This window comes from Talpa europaea (assembly GCF_964194135.1).
Source record: "Talpa europaea genome assembly, chromosome: 12".
NCBI classification, from domain to species: domain Eukaryota; kingdom Metazoa; phylum Chordata; class Mammalia; order Eulipotyphla; family Talpidae; genus Talpa; species Talpa europaea.
The window spans coordinates 64550080-64565935 of record NC_140079.1 but is presented as its reverse complement, the minus strand read 5'-3'; the positions used below and the strand labels follow the sequence as shown (position 1 = coordinate 64565935).

The window sequence follows — 15856 nt, the reverse complement described above, 5'->3', positions numbered from 1 at the left end:
TCCATCATGTTGTATATCCTTCAAGATTTCACTACAGTTTAATGAAAACAACAGCATCTAGACCCTTTAGCTCTGTATTTTTTAAGAGATCTCACGCCTCCCAAAATTTTATTTAAAAAGTTATTCTAAAAAATTATTTAAAATTTTTAAATGATGCACTTTATTTCATAAGATTTATACATTTTATAGTATTTATGGAAAAATTAAGTGTTAAGATTAGAAAAAACATTGCTTAGAGAGTTTATAGTTTTCAGACAGCTCTTAATTATTCAACGAGAACACAATGAAATTTTAAACAAATCCAAAGGGATGAAAAGTATTTCATAAGAGACTTATAGGAAGATTTTCTAATCTCCCTTTGACTATGACTTATATTTTTCCTTATGCTTTTCTTCGCTTTAAGTAATATAATTTTAGTTTCCTCTAAAGGCTAATTTATCTGTTCTTCAAAAACTACATAAATAGGAATTTTATCTAACCCTGAAGTGGACAAATATGAAGAAATCTTATAAAGAAAAGTAAAGCGTGTTGGATTAGGAAATTGAAATATTAGCATTCCAATTTTCTGGGTAGTAAAGATTTGTTGAACTGAATGTTCTGATGAACTGGTGATAAATAAAGTATATGTAAAAGCTGTTATTGAAAGGAGGATGTCTATGTTTTATCAAAGTCACATGAGCAAATTGGTTATATCAGAGGGTAGACAATTTAAAATTGATACAGTAGCAGAATTCAACTTTTAAATGTACAAGCAGAAGCAATCAAGTGATATAAAATTGCTGAGAATCCAGGATATACTGGAATACTTCTATCAATTTAAGAATACTTTTAACTCAAAATATCTGCTTTGAGGGAATATAAACTGCTATTATGAGTAGAAACTGGTGAGCAACCCAAAATACAAGATTTTTGTTTTATTAACAACATTTGCTAAAGACTAGAGTCTAGGGATTATTCTTATATTTGGGGGAGCTATGCTTAGTGTCCGCATTTCCCTATTTTCCTGTAGTCCTACTAAGATTCTACCAAGCCACTCCCCATTTGTCCCCCAGTGTTTTGCTCAGGTTACTAGGTCCCTAGGGTGATCAGGAAGAGAGAAGCTCAGGCCTAAAAATATTGTCTTATCCTGTCATAGAGCTAGTTATTATCAGAACCTGGGGTAGAATCAAAATTTACAAACTTGGGCCTCCCCTGGTGGTGCAGGCAGTTGAGCGCCGCGCTGTGAAGCTGTCCACAGCCTCTGCAGTGCAGGTTCGATCCTGGCCGGCGAGGGTCCCATATGGCGCGGCAGACCTCTCCTGTCTTGCCCGCTGCTCCCCTCAGCAGTGTATTTCGTCAGTCTGCCTGTTCTGTTCCCTGCTCTGTCTCTGGTGAATCCTCTCACCCTCCCGCGCATCTGGCCTGTACCCCGGTTCTTGTATCCATAAATAAATCTTTAAAAAAAAATTTACAAACTCCATATCGGTGGTTTCCATTTGATCATAGTGCTTTTCTTTATATCAGTAAAAGAATCCATTAAAAAAAAGCTTACATAGAAACTCAGTGTATCAAAAAGATAAAAATAAAATATTTTATTTGAAACCAAGGTGTAAAGCATAAAGCCCAGACCATTAAGCTTTTTCCTTGCCTCTTTTTTCCTTTTCCCACCAGGTACCTAAAGAAACCTAAGCCTTCACAGAGTACAGTTTTAATATGCACAACAAACTGATGTTTTTAAAGTTGTCTCTGTTTCTGTAGTGGTAATGACTCCATTGAATATTTCTCTTACAAACCATTTTCTTGCTCTAACATCTTCACTTGAGCTCCTTTTGTAGCTCAAGGTATGACAAACAACATCTAGCAAAGTACAGTGAGCAACTCATTTCATGCTTTGAATCCTCCAATCCAAAATAGAAGCCATCTAAAGGATTGGAGAGGGGGTTTGAGAAGGAAACAACTCTTCCATTTAGTAAAGGAAATATCCCATTTCTGTTTTATCTACCTTGCACCTTGAGCCTGTGCTAAATGAATTTGATAAAAAGTATATGCATGGAAATAGAGTATTTTTCAGTTTGTTCTCAAAGTTGCTAAGTGCTTGCCTGGAATAACATCTTAAGCACATGGCTCTGCTTGCTGACTGCTTGGGAAACACACCATGATACTTAACTTCTATTCCCCACCCTTATACATTTATTTCTTAAGCTTAAAGATGATCATGACATTGCTGTGCAGTTTTCTGCTGCTTACTTTTAAGTTGAAATCTCATTTTTGTTTCAGATTCTCCTTCTTCTGTGGTTAACAAACAGCTCGGATCCATGTCACTTGACGAGCAACAGGGTGCGTGAACAGGAGATGTGCTATGCCCATCCAGCCATAGTTTTATTGCAATGCATAAATCAAGCTTTCTGTCATTTTTTCATAGCATTTCATTTTGATTATGGTCTAATAGTCGTATTTTGTGGGCTGAAATACTATAGGTGGTATTATTCACAAAGGACCTCCTTGGTCTCTGCAAATTATTTTCTACAAAGCTAAGTTAACTTCTACCTTTGGCTCTTTGTGACAAATTATAATTCTCTTCTATTAACACAGTAGTGTAATGTATATAAACTAAGTCCATTTTTTAATTTTAGATATCCATTATGAAATTGTAGAACTAGGGTGTGAGATTAGCATATCACCTAGAGGCTAATTTAGAAAGGGTTATCTGAAAATAGTAATACTCTGTGTTACTATCAATATATTGCTGTAGTAATGAAACTTGGTTTTTATGTCTAACTTAGCTGGTAGTCAAACTCCTGATAGCTTTCTGTAAGGAATGCAATTATGAACCCAGAGATAAGCTCCAAAGCCGCCAATCAGAAGGGAAATAGCCTCCACTTCTTGAAGTAAGAAAGGTATGGAATTATCCTCAAAGTCTTAAACAGAGCCTAATGATACAGGTTAGTTATTTGTCAAGCTTTACTACTGGTAGATCAAATACAACACTATGAGGGATTGATAAAAGAAGACATTCTGACAAGAAGTGGCAACTAAAAAGAGTGAGAAAAGGAAGACTTTTTATAAAAAGCTAAGTAAACAGACTGTTTCAAATTACAGCGAATAGCATTACTCATCGCAGGATTCCCTGCAGTATTCTAGCTTTGTAATACAAATGATAAATAATGCCTAATGTTAAGTCATCATCAGAAATAAGTAATACTTACTTTTCTCTATAGTAAGATGATCATGTAATTGATTTTGCAAATATTTTTCAAAAAAAATTTTTAAAGAAACCCTTAGCACTAAAGTCATAAACTTCAGGTAACTGGAAGTTTACGTATGTTAGATGATTAACTTGTCAGCATATTGGGGAAATTAAATATTGCTGAAGTTCCTGTTTGGTATGAAATATATCTAATTTTAACTATCTTCTAGGGGAATTATTCAGAAACTAATTTAAAAAAAAAACTTCTTTATAGTCTTATTCTTTTTTTTTTTATAGTCTTATTCTTTATAGACCTGAGATAACAACTATTGCTATAGCCTTTTCAGTTCTTGAGAATGAATGAATGAATGAATGAATTGGTAAATTAATCTGAGGACTAAGACATTAAATCTGTTTTAATCTTTATACATTTATTGTAGAGGTGTTAACAGTGAAGAATACTTATTTTTAGATAATTTAATACAAATATAGTTTCATCATGTAATATACTATTATTTAAAAATGTTTTTCTAATCAGATAATCTTTATGTGGGTGAGGATATATGAACATAATAGTATATCACTGCCAGAGAGTGGTGTGTAGCCAGATTCATATTCTGTTTACTCATATTCTGTTTACTCACATAGAATAGTTTCCAGAGAATTACCTTGAATATTCCATTTATGTTGGTGCTGGTGATATGATATGGGATATAACTGAAATAGAAAAATAAAGGATAATCCCCAAATTTTTGGCATCAGTGCCTAGGTGAGTGATGATGGAATTTACTAAGGTAGACAAATTTTGAAGCAGAAATCAAGAGGTTCTTTGTTTATTTGCCCATGTAAAGTCTGACATACCTTTTAGTAATATAAGTAGAGATACTGTATAAAAGGTCAAATATTGGGTAGATTTGGCAGAAGCTGTGTCATAATAGACCATCATCAATGTAAGGACTATAAGGATTATAAGATGTAAGGACTGTTAGGCTGTAAAAAGTCCTCTGAGCTGAAATCCTGAGCTTTTACATACCTTTTTTGTTCAGCAGGGTTACATCTTTTAAAATACCGGTGACTTCCAAATTGTAGGCTTATATTACCCATAGAGAAACTGCCTAACATCATCTTTCTCACAATGTGCTCACATCTACTCTGTTATTACAGTCTGCTCTCTACCAACAGCCAGAGTAAACTTTTCAAAATATTGTAAACATGTCGTTTATCTGCCCAAAACTTTTTAATTGTGTTCCTTGACCCTTCAAAACAATAATCCATACTTTGTCTTACAGAGCCTCCTTGACCTGGCTTAATCTCTCCAACCTTCTCTCAGGCCACTCTTCCCTCGCTCACCTAAGCTCTTGCCTAACAGGCCTACTTTCAGTTCTTCTAACACTGTAAGCTTCTTTCCCTCTCAAATCCTTTGTATATGCTTTTGTCAGTAACCAAACTGCTTTTCCCTTCAGCAACTTTTCATCAAATCTCCCTTAGATAACACTTTCTCAAAAATAATATGACCTTCCAACCTGAAGTAGTTCTCTTTTCCTCTTTCTTTGTGGCCTGCTATTTTCCTTTGTGCATTTGTCAAAATTTGTAGCCATGCATTTAATTAAGGGATTGTTTATTTAATACCTTTCTTCATTTTCTTTAGATATTTTCATTCAGTATATTATACTCAATGCCTAACACTTTATCCAGTATACACTAAACAAATATTTGTTGAATGAGTAAGTAAATTATATATTATTAATTATATTATTATATTTTATATATATTATTATATTGGGATACTATAGAAATTATTTCAGCTTAGGAGAAACATGATCCTTGTGTTGGAAAGATCATTTTATCAATATTACAGAGGATTGATTGGAAGGGAGTAAGATTGAAAATAGCAAGACCAAGTCAGAGGCTATTGAAATAGTCCAGTTGGAGAGATGATGAATGAATCCAGTCTAAGGCAAATAGTGGTGGGAAAGGAGAAGAATGGACCAATTTTTGTGTCTCTGCCTGCCTGTGTTTGTGCAGGCAGCTCTTTTTTTTTCTCATTTTCCTAATAAACCTGTCCTTTTGAAATGTAAAAAAAAAAAAAAAAAAGGACAGATTTTTTAACTTCTTAAAAATTGAGTTGATAGAACTTTGAGATTTATTAGTTAAAACTGATTAAGAGTATTATATACAGGTGTCTTCAAAGGGTGACAGAACTACCATCAACAAAGATAATTATTTCAAGAGGAATAGCTGACTCTACAGGGAAAAGCTACTTGGAATTTCCTTGATCAGTTGAGTTTGAAGTACTTACCTTTGGATATCCCAATAGAGAAATCTCATAGACAATTGGGTTCATGTATGACTTTTGAAGTCACCAGGGAGGTAGAATAAAATTAAGAGTTAAAAATAAGAAATCATTGGAGCCTCCCTGGTGGCCCAAGGGGTTAAGCACCGCACTATGAAGCAATCCACAGCCTCTGCAGCACGAGTTCGATCCCCGGCCAGCCAGAGAGCAACCCACATGGCGAAGCAGACCTTTCTTGTCTCACCCACTGCTTCCCTCTGCAGTGTATTTCAATCAGTCTTCCTGTTCTGTTCCCTACTCTGTCTCTGGTGAGTCCTCCCACCTACCCCCCCCCCCACATCTCTGGCCTGTACCTCAGCTCTTGTATGCATAAATAAATAAATCTTTTTTTAAAAAAATAAGGAATCATCAATTTCCAGATAGCAGTTGAAACAGGAGGAGTGGATGAGACTAAAAAATGGAGAATCTATACTACATGGAGTAAGTATAGAAGAAGAGACAGAAAAGGAATGATCAGAGAAAAAGGATAGAAATAAGGCCATCCAAAGCCAGGGGAAGAGGAAATTCCAAGGAAGAAACTGGTTCACATTACACTGGGAAGCAATAGTGTCCATACCAGAAAGGACTGAAAATGTTTTTTTGAATTTGACAATATGTGGGTTATGGATTACTTTGGCATTGGGCTTGAGTCATATGGTGGAGGCAGAAGCCTGGAAGCAGTGATTTGAAAAGAAAAAAAAAATGTGATGACATTGGTATGTGGGTTATTCAGTAAGCTTAACTAAGAATGAAAAGATAGAGGAAAGTTAGTGTTTGGGAAATGGTCTGTAGTTTCAAAATTGAGCGGGTTTTTTTTTTTTAATTTTATTAATTTATTTTTTAAAGATTTATTTATTTATTTATACAAGCACTGGGTACAGTCAGAAGCGTGGGAGGGTGAGAGAATTCACCAGAGCCAGAGTGGGGAACAGAACAGGCAGACTGATGAAATACACTGCTGAGGGGAGCAGCAGGCGAGACAGGAGAGATCTATCGCGCCATGTGGGACCCTCACTGGCTGCTGGGGATCGAACCGGTGCTGCAGAGGCTGTGGGCAGCTTCTCAGCCCAGTACTTAACCACTGCGCCACTAGGGGAGGCCCTGAGCGGGTTTTTTCATAAAAAGGGATCTTTGTAGAAGAGGTTAAAGATGCTTGATATCCTTAAATATCCTTAATCCTATTTCAAGATTTAAACTTTGTCAAGACATTTTTATCCCTTTAACTGTGTGCAGTAGGAAAAGTAGTGTGTATAATAAGTTTTCTTCCTAAGTATGTATCTCTAACTTACTATTGTCTAAGCATACTTTAAATTATTTTTCTTACTTTTAAGGAGACACTAATACATTTTTTAAATTGATAATTCAATTTTATGTTACCTGAAAATACCCACCATCTTCCAGGTGCTCAGAAGCTTATATATGTTATTTAACTTAATTTCCAATAGTAGTTCATATATTTCTTTATTTTAGGGAACTACCAAGTATAAAAATGTTATTAATAAATGGTTTTTAATTTTACTGGGCTTGCTTCATTGAAATTTTTTTTCTTTTCAATAAATAAATAAATATATATATATTATTGAGATAGGTGATTGCCACCATCATTTTTCCTGGTTTATCTTATAGTTTTTACAAAAGTCTATTTAGTAAACAAAAGTATATTTGGTCTCAACCTTAGTCATGAAAATGCTGCCTGTTTGCCTCAATAAATATTTTCTTTTACCAATATACTTTAAGAAATAAAATAGTAAGGAAATAGCTGTACAAAATGTACATTGTTTTTATCCTGTTGTAAAATACTTTTCAGTAGTCTCCAAACTGAAGGCTGTGTGTTCAGCCCCTACTTGAAAAACACAGTGATATGTCAGGCATTTTGTTTAGTTTGAAAGTATGTTTTAATGAGTCATGGCTTTCCTTTTCACTTATATCTCTCTTTATGTCATGCCAGTTGCACTATATGGGGAAATAATCCTCTACTGACATATTTTTTCTCTTGCCTGTTTATATTATTAAACACATTTTTCCTCTTAAAATACTTAGGCCAGCAATTTTTCTTATTTTATTAAGAATAAAAATGATGAAAGATGCCTTGGAGCTTAACATTTGATTTTTTTTAGAAGGTATAAGAAAATAATTTTGCCACAATTTTAAATTTTGGCCATGACTAGAATAAGTAACTTTTTATCTTTACAGTGATAATCATTAAGTGGAAGTTAATAATGCTGTTAAATTTTAAATGTTTGCCTGTAGGCATTTATGAATCTGTCAGACACTCATTTTCCTTTCTAGATTGAAAGAATTATAAATGATAACACATAAGCTTTAGAAATAGAAATGTTAACTATACACTGTATATTATTTTACATAGGTAGACTTTTTTCATGTAATAAAATGTTTAAAGAGAGGTGTAGGTGATCAAAAACCAATGAAACAAATTTTACTAATTCTACTAGGATAGATTGGGATATGAAAAAAATGGGAATACATTATGTATTCCCTTAAGATTATGCAGTGCCACCAAATTGAAATTTCATTTTAGTGATATACTTATAGTATTATACAATCAATAGGTAATATTTGCAACAATTAAATATACTTTGATAATTTAAACCTTTACTAAATTAATATCTAGTGATTAAAACCTCTATGTTGATGGAAATGTAAGTTCAGTATTCATCACATTGGACTATCTCTGTAAATACTGTATTTTAAACTCGAGAGAAGAAATAAGTAAGTGAAATCAGGCTCATTCTAGATCTTTCATATTCCTTAGAATATGAAACTAATTATCACTTAGTTGTTTAGATTGAAGTAACTTAACTAGTCCCCACTTCCCCAACTGCTAAGACTAGATTCTTCCAACTGGTGATATTTGTTCTTTTGAAATTTAAGCCCTATTTGGTTTTTTTTTTTTTTTTAACAGACCAGGTGAATTTATTGAAATACACTGCTAAAAGAAGCAGAGGGAGAAATAGGAGGGGTGTACTGTTCAGAGTTTGGGTCCCAAGTCTCAAGCCCTATTTGGTTTTTATCATGTATGTTTATTGTTTCATTCTCCTATTCAAGTCACTATCCAGACCTCCAGTTAACTTGTTTCCTAAAAGAATTGTCGATGATGAAAATGATTAACATTTATTGAGTTTTTCGTATGTGACTGGCACTCTGTTAAGAATTTTAGATGCATCTTCTCATTCATTCTAACTTAATAAGGTAAATAGTATTCTCAATTTATTGATAAAGAAACCAAGACTCTAAGATATATGTAAGGACAAGTAAATTAAGTGGCTGAGCCTTATTTGTATTTATTTCATTTACTTATTGCTGTTTAAATACCAGTCTACCTTGTGGAAAGTACTGGGCCCAGCACTAGGATGCATGAATGAATAAAGGTAATACTTCCTGTGCTTGGCATAGTTGATTAACAACATTAATAATAGAGTTGATTAGCCATAATAGCAACAACATGGACATCACATTTTCTTTATGCCATATTACTTGGAGCAGTTTTTACATGCCTATTTGCTTAACTCACCACAGCTTTGTACAAGGTACTATTATTGTCCTCATTTTCCAGATGAGGAAACTAAGGCAAAGAGAGGTTTAGAAGCTTACCTAAAGGTCACACACCTTGTGTCTCAGGAGCCTGGCTGTAGTATCTATGGTCATAGCTATGTTGCTTTGCTTAAACTAAGAGTAAAAATAGAGATTAAAAAATATAAATGTGCTGAATGTTACAAAAGAGGAAATAACATAGCATAGTGGGAACATATAAGAGCAAGTCTTCATCTTTTCTGGTAAAGTAGCAAAAATGGATCCCTGAGGACAATTAGGCTGAGTTCTGAAAGATGAGTATGCATAAGATAGGTGAGTGGATAAAATGCAGATGAATAGCATGTGCTGAGGCTGAGCTAATCACTGTGAAATGACTAGAAGAATTCCAGGGTGGCTGGAGTGCTGTGGCTTCAAGATGTGGATAGAGCCAAGATTGAGAAGGACCTTTTAATTATTTTAAAATTTTCAGTTTTATTTTAAGAGCAATAGAAAGCTAGTGAAGTATTTAAAATAGAGAGTATGCTCTGATCTGGTTGGTTCTCACTAGAGTATAACTAGGGGTTCTTCTGATAACGGGAAATGCTGACCAGATCATATAAGTAAGATAGAGAGATGTGAAGAGATTCAGTAATTAGGATGTTAAATAAATAGGATTTGATGATTGAGGCACGGGATTGAGGAGTCCAGATTATAAATTGCAGTAATGCTCCAGAATTTCTGCATGTGGATAGTTTAGTAATGACAGTCTGGTTTGGGAGAGAGCAGGGCTAGAGCTCAAGTCTTGTAAATATAATGCAAAAAATGTTTCTCCTTACATTATACATGTATTTGTGGTGGATTGGGGGAGGTACTGATGGAGATTAGCAGGGGAGTTTTCTGGTCACTGCAAGGGTAACTATCCTAAAATTTGACTGTACAATCCTTAAATAGATAATCCTGGGAAAGGAATAAGATATGAGAGGGGATGTAAAAGGAGGTGGATCACAAGCTTGGTTTTGAGTATGCTGAATTTATCTGTGCGACTTACCCAAGTGGAAAAGTCTCTTGGGCAATTAATTGTAGAGTTTAGAAAAGATGTTAGGGCTAGGAAAGTAAATTTGGAAATTGTTTGCTTATAGATGGTCACTGAAGCCATTAATTAGATAAAATCAAATAGGATGAAAATAAAAGAGGAGTGAGTAGAGTAGCTAAAACATCTCAGAAAATATCCAGAATTAAAGATTTTGCTAACAGAGAATCTTGTAAAGGAGATTGAGAAGGAACAATTAGAGGACAAAAGCAAAGTAGGAGAGTGTGGTATAATGAGATCAAGGTAAGAGAAATTTTCACATTCAAGAGAGTTGTCTATTTGATGCTACTGAGAGGTCAAGTAAATGGATTCTAAAAATTCTGTGCTAAATTAATCTACATGGAGGCGGTTGATCTCATTAATGAGGGCAGTTTCACTTCATCGACAGACAGAGGCCAGATTAGAGCAGGAGATGAAGAAATGGATGTGAGAAGAAAGAAAAGCATTTCAAAACAAATAAGTAAGGACAGTAGCTTCAGGGATAGTGGGAAAAGTGTTCATTTTCATCTGATAGTCACATTTTCATGTAATTATTTAATCAGCATGTAACTGACAGGTTTGATTTTTGTAAAAAGCATATGCCTAAGAAAACAATGAAAAGAGAAATACTGGATGAGAAATTTGGGAAGGCTTGTTTGCCAAATGGGGTGGGCATATTTTCTTGCTTTTTCCCTATCAGTTCTCTTTCAAGACTGAAAGTGAACTGTGAATAGGAGACTTTTAAGACTAGTTCTGAAGTAGGGAAAAGAGAACCTGGTAGCAAAGATAAAATGACCACCTTACAAACCTATAATAAATAGCACTGGAAATATAGAGCCAGGCACAGTCTGAATCTCTGTGTTTCCAACTTCATATTTAAGTTCATTCATGTTTTTCTCTTATGTCATGAAAAGTTCTTGGATTTAAATTACTGTAATTAACATAGAGGTTGAGTTTTGATTGCAGAGAAGGTCTTGTTTCTAAAGATTATATAGGAGAGGTTTTGTAATATCAGTACTAAAGTTTTGTTTGGTTTTGGCTTTCATAAAGTAGTTAACTTTTGATATTTTTAAAGTTTAATCAGTACCAGTGAGAATACTCATTTTTAGAATAAAATGCCTTTCCTCACAGTCATCTCTATGGTACATAGGTGTTCTTTGTTAGAATCTTTTCCTAGAAAGTTTCTCTACTTTGAATGAGAATGTTCTTTCTTAGACAAATGATTGGAAGAACTGTGAATTCCCATTGCATTGGTCTAGGAACTGTACTTGAGAAGTTTGTCCTTTTTTCTGTGTAAACCAAGTAAGTTGAGGTGCAAAATTTGGAGAAGGTAGTTAAACTTTTAGATGAGATTTTTTTTTAAAGATTATTTATTTATTTATTTTTATTTATACAAGCACTGGGTACAGTCAGAAGTGCAGGAGGGTGAGAGAATTCACCAGAGCTGGAGCGGGGAGCAGAGCAGGCAGAAGGACCGAAGCACACTGCTGAGGGGAGCAGCGGGCGGCAGGAGAGGTCTGCGGGCCATGTGGGACCCTCCTCTGGTGGCCGGGGAGCAGCTGGGGATGGAACCGGCGCCGCAGAGGCTGCGGGCAGCTTCGCAACCCAGTGCTCAATCGCTGTTCCTCTGGGGAGGCCCTAGATTTGATTTTTTAATTTGGCATTTGGCATAATGGAATGAGAAATGTTGCTAATTCATTGTATAATAGAAAATCCCTTAGGTAAAGAGTATTTTATTTCTATATGATGCACAGGTTATCTAACCTACTAACAGTGGATTAAGGTGAAAAATGGTTATAATAGTGACTCCATAGCAGGAGAATTTTATTCTTCCATCATGTTTTTGGAGGATGAAGCAGCAGTTAGTCTCTGCATAGCCCTAGAAGATGATCGAGCATAGTTTTCTAATCCTTTGATGCCAAAGTGACAGTTTAGCCTCCAGAACTTTTATCAGTTATGTAATGTTGCTGATAATAAATTACACATCATTTCTGAGGAATAACAACACTAGCAATTTCTTAATTAAAAATTTATTTAAGCAATCTTATTTTGTACTTTGTATTCAGGTTGTTTCCTAGACAGTATAGTAAGACCAGACAAGGAAATTTAGGTAGCTAGAGAAAAAAAAATAGATCATTCTTAATTTCATCTTCTGTAAAACATGTGATACCGAGGTTTTCAAAAAGGATATGTATATTTCCTTGTACTTAGTAATGCTACATAAGTCACAGTTGTTATTACGGCAGTGCTTTCTATGTAGTCATTTGTGTATTTAGGTGAAGTTCTACATCCCAAATCTCTACTTGCTAAGCAAAATATTTCATTAGTATGTATCTGTTCACTATGTAAAGCCTTTGAATAATACAGTTTTTAGACTGTCTTTGATGCTCCAATTTCTAGAAAAATAGAGCAAAATAGGGAAAATTTAAATAATTACAAGTATTTTTCAAATGAAGTAAAAATAAATTTAATTTTTTAATTCTTTATATTTTGTTACACATTTGTAGCTTAAAATAGGTGTTTTACTAGAAGCAAATTATGAATGTGCTCACTAGTAAGTCAGAAATTTACATTTCTGCAAAAATTCAGCCTGATTATATATGATTAAGCACAGTAGCAGTAGCAGTAAAGTTGGAAGAGTGAAATGGAACAGGGCTAGGTGATGAATTCTAAACTTGGGATATATGCTCCCACTACTGCCTCAGCTCAAGAAACCAGGTTCAGCATTGTGTAGGATTTCTGTCATTTTCCTTATGTGTAGCTACAAGTAGGTAACTAGACTCAAGGGTCTGGAGGTTTTGTAGCTCACTGCAGTGTGTTCATTTATATAGCAATGGGTCAATTTTACTGAGGGCTGCTGAGTTTATTAACAAATGAACAAATTCTGTCACTAGTCATTTCATAAATGAATGTCATCATGTTTTTTATTTCCATTATTTGCAGTATGCAAATTATATTCACAAGAGATTAGAATAGTAACTAATAGTAACTGTAGTAGATATCATAAGTTAGAAGTTTTAATTAACATTGATGATCTCAGCAAACATTGTGCTTTTAGGGGGAGTAGGGAGGGAGCAAAGAGTGCTGTATAAATTTAAATATTTCCTATACCATTCTGAAATCTTAGTAGCTCTTTGTTTTCAGTGTTCTCAAGGTCATAGCATCTAAGCATCTATAACTATCTCTTTCATTTTTCTAAAAAGGGAAATTTTCATATAGTATTTAAATTACTCAAAGCTGTTTCTGCTTCTCTAACCAAGGTGAATGTGAGAAATCCAATCCTGTAATTCTCTCATACCTGCTTTTGCATTCTGTTCCTTCTTTGCTTTAAAAGAAAAGTAAATACCAAAGCACTTTATAAAATGGGTCAGATAATGAAAGAACTGACTCCAGCTCTGCCTTTTAATTTTCTTGATTCCAGTTTTTCAGCTGTTTGTCCTTACCAGTTCCAAATGCCTAAAGATGAGAGTGACTGACTTTGTCAGCAGCAGGACAAAAATTTCAGCAGTAATACTAAAGAATAAGGGAAAATTATATGTGGACAAATTATTAAAACAGCAAATTTTCCAAAGATCATCAAGAGTAGGACAAGTTTCTTAAAAGTCCCATGCTTGATAATTTTATGTGAGATCTGATAATTCAGTTATTTTATCAAAATGCCATTTGGTAAGATACCTTCTCCAAAACCCTAATTGTAATATTGAATCTTTGAAAGTTTATTGGATTGTTAATTTATTTCCAACAGCTGTGTGGACATAGTAGTCAAGTGCATAGTCATAATGAAAGTAGTATACAAAGTAATTTTACCCTTTGGGATACCAGCTTTATAATTCATTTTTATTTTCAGGTAACAATATTAAAGGACAGAGTATCCCATGAGGTAGAAGTGATCCTCCCGAGTTTTGTTATCAGTTTGACTCCTTATCCCTGGAAGAGAATTTTTTTTCCTTTCTCTACTATATTTGTATTTTAAATCTTGTTATTATGCTCTCACAGGATAAATGCTATTGATAAAATAAAATAGAGATTCTATGAGATTCTCTTTTAATAAATGCTCTAAAGCCTTCAAGAAGAATGCTGAAAGATATAAGTTCTTCATTGCAATTAAAGTGGGCCTAATGACCAAAAAACTGAATAATTTGGTTTTATTGTTGTTACGGTTTTTGTTATTTTTCAAGACAGGAAGATTATTTTTAGTACTACAACTTCAGTCCATGAACTGGTATGAAGAAGGAAATTATATCACAGAAGAGTTTTCTTTCTTTAAACTGCTGCAGAAATGTTACATGTTTGCTATTATATCAGTTTGTATTCTACATGTATATTAATGGTCCCCCAAACTGTTATTCATCATAAAAAGAAAAATTTATAAAGCCCTATTTAATTTTTTCTTTGAATATCCATGTACCTTTTTTTTAATATGGCATGGTTTATAAATATTGATTTCTTTAGACTCTTGATTTTCCTTGCCATTTTACAAAGAGTTAATATACCGAGATAGGTGTATATCATGGACATTACCTGTATGCTCTTACGGTGATCTGCAATTTCCATTATTTAGAAAACGAATTCAGTGCAAGATTACTCAGAAGGAAAAGATGAAATAAATCAAAACAAATGCTCTTACAACATTTTTCGAGCATAAAACACAGTGAATTTTCTTCTCCCCTTATCCCTAGTAGTGAAGGCTGTAATCCTGCCCTAGATTATAAATCTGTGAATTTGAAAGAACAGAAGGAATTTGATAGTATTTTATTGCAGCAAAGTTCTTACTGAACAACTTCTTTCAGAGCCTTTGCGATTTATATCTTAGTGCTTCTGAAGGAGCCAATATTAGTTATTCTTGATGCTCTAACAACTGAAGAATAAAATTAGAAATATTCCTTAAGAATACCAGCTTTGGTCTTTGCATGTTAATAACTTCTGATTCCCTAATGACTAGTCAAATACGGTTCTCAAAGTGTGTTATTTCCATTTGAAGCAAGGGGAGTCATGTAAAGAAAGCTAGAATTTGATACAGTGCCACTTTGAGATATAAATAGTGATTCTATGACACTTGCCTTTGAACTTTAAGTGAGAACCATAACAAATGTAAGAAAAATGTCAAGGACAGCCTAATTTAAGTTTTATAAATTTGGGGAAATGTCATCTTTTTATTGGTTTCAGAGACTTTTTCAAATGTTTTAAACACAATTTTCAGATAACAATAATGAAAAGCTGAGCCCCAAACCAGGGACAGGTGAACCAGTTTTAAGTTTGCACTACAGCACAGAAGGAACAACTACAAGCACAATAAAACTGAACTTTACAGATGAATGGTAAGTTAATATTTTTGTAAAGATGTTTTTAGCCATTTTGTAGGATTGTATTAGATCGTATTTTTAGCACTTCATCTTTGTTTTGTTTTGCTGTAATGCATTGGTCCTCAGACTTTAGTGTGCTTTAGAATCACTTAGAGAATGCTTTAAAACAGAATACTGGGCCCCCCACTCTTACAGTTAATTTTGGGGTGGGGTCAGATAATTTATATTTCTAAAAGTTTCCCAGGTAATGCTGATGTTGTTGGTCCCGGTTTATTTCTTCTGGTAGAAATTGCCTAACAGCCATTATTGCAAAAATAACCAATAACATTTTGGAGCTTTTGTTGTCTTCGTCCTATTATAGTTTATATATATGTATATGTGTGTGTGCGCACACACGCGCGTGTGTGTGTGTGTGTGTGTGTATGTGTGATTTTTGGTTTGAGTTTTAAAACAAT

The 15856-nt window shown here is 34.0% G+C and overlaps 1 protein-coding gene across 1 annotated transcript in view; it reads left to right on the top strand.

Moving 5' to 3' along the window:
• Window positions 1-15856, top strand: part of DCAF6 (DDB1 and CUL4 associated factor 6) — a gene marked incomplete at both ends in the record, with an annotated part of 95874 nt that overhangs the window by 57052 nt on the left and 22966 nt on the right. Inside the window, 2 exons of the mRNA XM_084251141.1 lie at window positions 2257-2316; window positions 15299-15416. Coding sequence (XP_084107267.1) covers window positions 2257-2316; window positions 15299-15416 — 178 coding nt within the window. The remainder of the gene's footprint in view (window positions 1-2256; window positions 2317-15298; window positions 15417-15856) is intronic.